The 6,670-nt window shown below is 33.3% G+C and overlaps 1 protein-coding gene across 8 annotated transcripts in view; it reads left to right on the forward strand.

The window, feature by feature from the left end:
* LIMS1 (LIM zinc finger domain containing 1) overlaps window positions 1-6,246 on the forward strand; it is a 149,571-nt gene extending 143,325 nt beyond the window's left edge. For 4 of the 8 annotated variants that reach the window (XM_079111217.1, XM_079111219.1, XM_079111215.1 and 1 more), the window contains exons 9-11: window positions 128-203; window positions 394-586; window positions 3,340-6,246. In XM_079111217.1, the coding sequence (XP_078967343.1) occupies window positions 128-203; window positions 394-541 (224 nt within the window). In that variant the 3' untranslated portion in view covers window positions 542-586; window positions 3,340-6,246. Of the gene's footprint in view, window positions 1-127; window positions 204-393; window positions 588-3,339 lie in introns of those variants that run through there. The other 4 variants (XM_079111218.1, XM_079111216.1, XM_079111214.1 and 1 more) reach the window with 2 other exon arrangements.
* Window positions 6,247-6,670: the final 424 nt, after the last annotated feature.

Here is a 6,670-nt window from a genome sequence, read left to right on the forward strand (position 1 = left end):
AAAGGTTGTTGAGGCCCTACTTCAAGTGCCTTGGGATCAGCCTTAGTTCTATACCAGAACTGATTGAAGTTCTCCTGCTTTCCATAGCAATATATTTCCACGTGACCAGATCTCTCTTTCTCTCTAGTGGTCTCCGCCCTTAACAAGGCCTGGTGCGTGAGCTGCTTTGCCTGTTCCACCTGCAACACCAAGTTAACACTCAAGTAAGATTCTGATGTGGTCCAGTGTGAATGTTCAGACTGAAACCTTGGGTGATGCTAAAAAAATATTCCCAGAATTTAAAAAGAATTATTTTATTCCTGTTTCTTCTTTCTCTTGAGATCTTTTGAAAGTAATGCTTCTTCCTTTAATTGTTCCCTGTTCTTTCTTCTGTTCCTTCTGTTATATTCAAAGGGATAAGTTTGTTGAAATTGATCTAAAACCAGTCTGCAAACACTGTTATGAGAAAATGCCAGAAGAATTTAAGAGGCGACTTGCCAAACGGGAGAGAGAAGCAAAGGATAAGGACAAGCAGAAAAAGAAAAAGCCAGTCTGTTTGTAAACTTTTCTGTCCCTTCTATCATCATTTTCACTACTTTCTTCTTTGGTTAGTCCTTCAGAATGTTTTTGTTCTGTTTCTGTCTTTTGCTTTTTTTTTTCTTTTCCCTTTTTATTTTTGGCATGTTTTTGTAGTCATCAGAGATTGAAATACAACTATTTGTCCTATATGGAGTTGATCCCTTGGCTTAATTATTAAAAGTTTAAAGCTTATTAAGGTGCATACTTAAACCAGCTTGTGCACATATCTTTCCCTTAATCTGTAGATTCATCTCTTTTAAAATCACAGTATAGCATAGATTTCATTTCTTTCAAGGGAAGGAGTTCCAATGTTTTAATAATGGGGAAAATTTGCAAGTATTTTTGTCCAATGACCACAGCTTTTAAAATCCTTATCTTTAGTTTCTTTGCCTAAAATCATTTAATTTGAGAAACTTTAAGTATTGTGTGATATTTCTGAAAACCATGTGCTCTAAGTTCTGTATTCAATTCTCTCCGCACGCTTCGCATCTAAGCAAGGCTGTCTGACTTACACAGCGAGGCAGCTCCTCTCTGCGGTGCTTGCGGGTGTGCTTTCATACAGTGCCCATGCTCTGCTGTTCATGAATGCATTGCCTTGATGTCTTCAAACTTTTTTATTCCTGATTTTCATGGGAAGTATTTCAATCTTTGTCATTCTGTCTGCTGAATTACTAAGTTTCATTTTCCCTTCATGGTTACCACTGTTTTGAGCTCTAAAAAAATTTTATTATTTCAGTTTTCATGTATTCTTATATAGAGGAATTAAAATGCAAATATAAACTTAAAATGACAGAGTGCATACTAAGTAGTTTCTCTGAAAGCAGGAATAATTTAAACTTCAAAAAAAATGGCAGTTTTAAGAGCTTTTGTTACAAGATTTTGGAATAATTATTTTTAAGTCAGTTATACTATTTAAATTAAACTGTCCCCTCAAAATAGAAACATTTGTGCTGGGGTTGTGGCTCAGTGGTAAAGCTTTGCCTAGCATGTGTGAGGCACTGGGTTCAATTCTCAGCACCACATATAAATAAATGGATAAAATAAAGGTCTATCAACATCTAAAAAATATTTTAAAAAATAGAAACATTTTAATTTTAAGTGTGAGGGTTGGAATTAGCTTTGTTATTAACACTGCTCTTTAAAATCACCCTGAACCAAGTCAAGTATACTTTAAAAAGTACAGTAAGAATTATATTAACAGATTTTATGTTTGTTATAGATGACAGTGTGCCACTAGACTTGTTCTGCAGATATTTCTTAAATATAATTTTACAGCAAATGAAATTATAAGGTTACATATTTCTTAACTCAAAATTAAACAGCCTGTCTTCCAATAGTAATGTTACTGTACTTCCTATTGGAAGTATGTTACAGATGGTCCAGAGGCCATCTGAAAAGTTTTCTTCTCCAGAGCTATTTACAGATTAAAGCTGTTATATGTATTTGCCTTAGCTTTTAAAAAAAGAATTGAGTTTTCTGAGGTAGGACAGACAAGGCTGGACACAGAGGAAATAGCAGGAAGCAGGTTTATTGGCTGCAGCCAGTCCAGAGGGGGTCTTTCGCCTTAATCAATTCTTCCCTCCAAACCCTGAGTCCAGAAATTTTTAGAACCTTATACCCAGTGTGCAGGGCGAGGGTGGGGAGGTTGGAGGGCCACAATTTGCAGAGATTTACATAAAAGTAGGGTTTTTTTTTCTTTTGAGTTCACAGAGAGTGCCTCCTAATTTTTTGATTATTCAGAGATTTTTACACTTCACCACAAAAGCAGAAGTAACATCATGAAACCCATGGCCAAATTCAGTTATTGCAAGATGGAGCAACAGGAAATAGGAAGCCTAACCACATTTGAATTCTTTTGCAGAAATTCTTGCTGCTGGTCTAAGAACAATTAGGTGAGGGTCTCTGGAAAAGCTTAATTAAGATGTTTGGCGGAGGAAGAGGCACGACTACATTGCCATTCAGCCACCAATTATAAAGTATCTGAGGGAGATCTGGTTACCTTTGCGTTCCTTAAGAGTGATTAAAAACTTTCTTGTATCTCCCTCCCCAACTTTTTGTCAGACAACTAAATTAACCCATTATGATTTAAGATAATTTTTTTTAAAAAGATTTAAGGTGTTTTTGTTATTGTTGTTGTTAGGGGATAGGCTGAAAAAAGCATTTTAAAAAGATGAACACTTAGAGCTAATTTAAAATACTAAGTAAGGGCTGGGGTTATAGCTCAGGAATAAAGCACTTGCCTTGGATGTGTGAGGAACTGGGTTTGAGCCTCAGCACCACGTAAAAATAAATAAAACAAAGGTGTTGTGTCCGTCTATGACTAAAAATATTTTTTAAAATAATAAATAAAAATAAAATACTAAGTAAAATTATTTTCCCTCCAATAAATAAATCATTCACATTATAAAAACCAATTTGTTTTAAATAAATTTATTCTTTAAGATTGTCTCATGGTACTTTAAAATGTGACTGACTTTGCTTATCTAATTATATTTACATTAGATTTCCTGTTTACTAAGTAAAATGTAATATACATTCTGTGTTATCCAGATAGATGTATAGGACCAATTTTTAAGGATATGTTTTAAACTGATAATGTGAATTTTTACATTTATCACAGTAAGAATTAAACTTGGAATTACAGTTTCTTACTCAGATGACTATAGATATTACCATATAGTATCTTCATTTAGTCCAACTGAATTACTTCATATTTTTTATATGTCTGTTTACTATATTTCCACTAATATCTTTTTTTTAATATGTAATCATTGTCTTTAGGAATAAATTTGTGGAGTTTGACATGAAGCCAGTCTGTAAGAAGTGCTATGAGAAATTTCCACTGGAGCTGAAGAAAAGACTTAAGAAACTAGCTGAGACCTTAGGAAGGAAATAACTTCATTATACTTTTTTTTTCTATATAAAGATGAGATTGCCAATGTTACTTGAGTTGATCCACCCTTATTTAAAGCTGTATATTTCAAAGCTGTTGAGAGTGAAGAATAGTTTCTTCATCTCTTCTATCTCATTGAAAAAGTATTTGTGTAATCATATTTAAACCACAGATGAAATTAAGATTTGCCTGTTTACTCATATCAGTTTGTTGACACTTTGACTATATAGCAAAAAAATCCACATGGTTAAATTTTAAATTTTAATTAAGGCCCAAAAAATGAAGTGTAACTTTTCAAAATGAAAGGAGTCAGCTTTTACCTGACTCGATTTTTTTTTTAACAAATGTAAACATTATTTTACTTTGTGGTCAAAATTGCTTCCCACTGCTGTTAGAGTGGATATTCAGAAGAAAAATAACCACCCAAGAAAAGCAAATCTTAGTATGTTTATCAGGCTGGTAGCTATAAAATGAATATACACATTATTAAGACAAGAAACAAGTATATTCAGAACTACTTGATTTTATTATTTTTTTGGTAAATGCAGTAATTATTATGCTTACTTTTCTATTTTGTTTTCTTTGTGAACTCTTCCTTTGTTTGATTTACTTAATACATAGTTGTAGCTAAGCTAATATACTTTTAAATTTTTTCTGGAAAAAAAAATGACACCAGGTATCTGAAAATACAACATACTTTACCATATTGGAAAAACAAAGTGTTTTTTAATGTGTTACATCAATTATGCTTCTAAGCTTAATCAAAACACATAGTCTTCAAATAGGATATGAAATTAAATTTTATGTAGCTTGGAATGCATCACTTAAAAAAAAAGTGAATGTGGGACTGGGGGTGTAGCTCAGTGGGGGTGTAGCTCATGTAGCCTAACATTCCTGAGGCCCTGGGTTGGATCCCCAGCACTGCAAAAAAAAGAAGAAAAAAAGAAAAAAGGATGTGTATGTAGTGGTCATATATTTCTTTTGTAACCATGCTAAACCTATGCTTCATACATAATCAAACTTGCTTTGCCTTAGAAAAACATACCTCAATCAGGAATTCTAGCTATTTTATACAATACCAACTGAAAGTCTAAAAATAAGTGCATTGTCTGAGATTGGTAACTCAAATTCATTTATCACAGCTATAATTAAAAAGTTTTTCCCATCAGTTTTTGGGAAAGCCTATGGAAATCAATTCCTGTCATCTTATTAGACAAGAATGATATTTGTGTGTTTCAGGTTTTCCATTTCAAATCTCATAATCAGTTGGATTTATCTACTATAAATAGGAGGTATATAATACTCTTATATTGTAAGAGGGATGTTTTAGTATCAGTTTTAGGTCAAAATTAGTGAATTATTCTATTTCATACAAAATTTTACCCTGAAATTTCTGGACCCTTCTCTTTGGATAAACTTGTTATGCAAAGCTTTATGAACATTTTTAAAATGTTGCTGCTGCTATGTATACTTAAAAGGAAAATCGCTTAGATAGACTTCTAGGAAGGTAATTACTGGTTCTTCAAAAAATTGCTGACATATTGCTTTGCCATAAAGAATATCTCAGGACATTACCATTCTGCCATTAAAATATTGTTATGCACGAAGTTTTAAAAATTTTGATCATGGATATTATAAGAATAAATTCTGTCTCTGTTTTCAGATAATTTTGTAACCAATTTATTTTTTAGTGTTCTTTTAGAGTTAAAAAAATTATAAATGATCCAAAATAATCAATATATAGTTGTAAGATTGTATGTGCTCAGTAACTTAAAACAATCTTTGCATTTGACTAGAATCAAAATCCCATTAGCGTGCCTTTGTCAGCTAATAATGACCAGCAATGAAAACCTTGAAAATATTTATTAAATATTATAGTATGCATATAGGCAAAATAGGACAGTTTGTACTATAGGGTCTTAAATATACCCCTGCATCATAAATATGGTTCCAGAAAGCAAGCTATTTTCTTCCTTCCTTCCATCCTCCCTCTCTCCCTTTCGTACTAGGGATTGAATCCAGGGCCTTGCATGTGCTAGTCAAGTGCTGTAACACTGAACTACATTCCCAGCCCTCATTTATGTATACTCTTAATCACTCTGAAGATGTGTGGACTGAACTCTGTTGCCTTTGTTTACATGTCATACATAGCTAGGTACCTCCTATAGCCAAAGGTCCCACTGCTGTCTTTGCTTATCCTCTCTCTTAAAATATGAATTAACAATATTTTCCCAAAGTTCAACTTGTTAGACCTCTAATACTTTATGGTATCTAGATACCGTGTTTTCTTTCTTGATAGGGGTATCATTGGAGCCCTTGTGCATGGGAAAGGAGGAGGAAATTGAAAAGTTTTAAGTGAAGTAGAAGACAAACTTGATCTAGTTCATATTTTACATTGGACTTTCCGGAAAGGCTGCTGAAAAGCTCAGGTCAATAAGCATCTCTTTGTTTAAAACAAAGTCCTACAAGGCAATCTGAAATAATTCATTGCTCTTTCTTACTAAGTTTCAAAGTGCTCTTTTTTCTTAACAAGCCTAATGTAATATGAGTAAAATATACTTTGGATAATGTTCAAAGCCTTATTAACATTGTTCCTGAAATAAGAGGTCATTTGGCCTCATCTGTTTGCCAAAATAACCATTTCTAAGGTAAGGAAATTTTGAGATAGGCTTGTAAGTATTTCATTTTAGATTGTAAGCTCAATGGCAGGGAACCATATCAATAATTATGTTTTTATATAGCAAGCATTGCAGTATACTCTTGGTGCTTAATAAATATTCAGTTATTAATAATAACCTGTTGTGTATCATTTAATTTGAATCATATATAGTTGAAGAATATATATGAAGATCCATATATTCATACAGTATCACAAACATTCATTCATGCACATGAATAAAAGAAAATGGCCCATTACCTGTGTTTCAGAAGAACTTGTAGAAGGGTGGTGGAGTCTTGCTGCTATTCATATATATGCTATTTTTCAATTCTTAGCAAAGTACATACCTATCTTAATACAAAATTCATCAAGCCCTGAGTCACTGTGTGTAGCATGTTGGGAAGAAGCTGGTAGCCAGAGCATTTCCTTCCAGTGTTCAGTCCTCCCCTGGCTCCTCACCTGCCTGAAACCGCCTAAATGTGGACATTCCTGAGGCTCTGTATGAGTTGAGTCTTGCATTCCTTTCCTTCCTCTGGGGAGGCCAGACAGGCCATTACCCC

The sequence above is a fragment of the Sciurus vulgaris genome (genome assembly GCF_902686455.1).
Source record: "Sciurus vulgaris genome assembly, chromosome: 14".
NCBI classification, from domain to species: domain Eukaryota; kingdom Metazoa; phylum Chordata; class Mammalia; order Rodentia; family Sciuridae; genus Sciurus; species Sciurus vulgaris.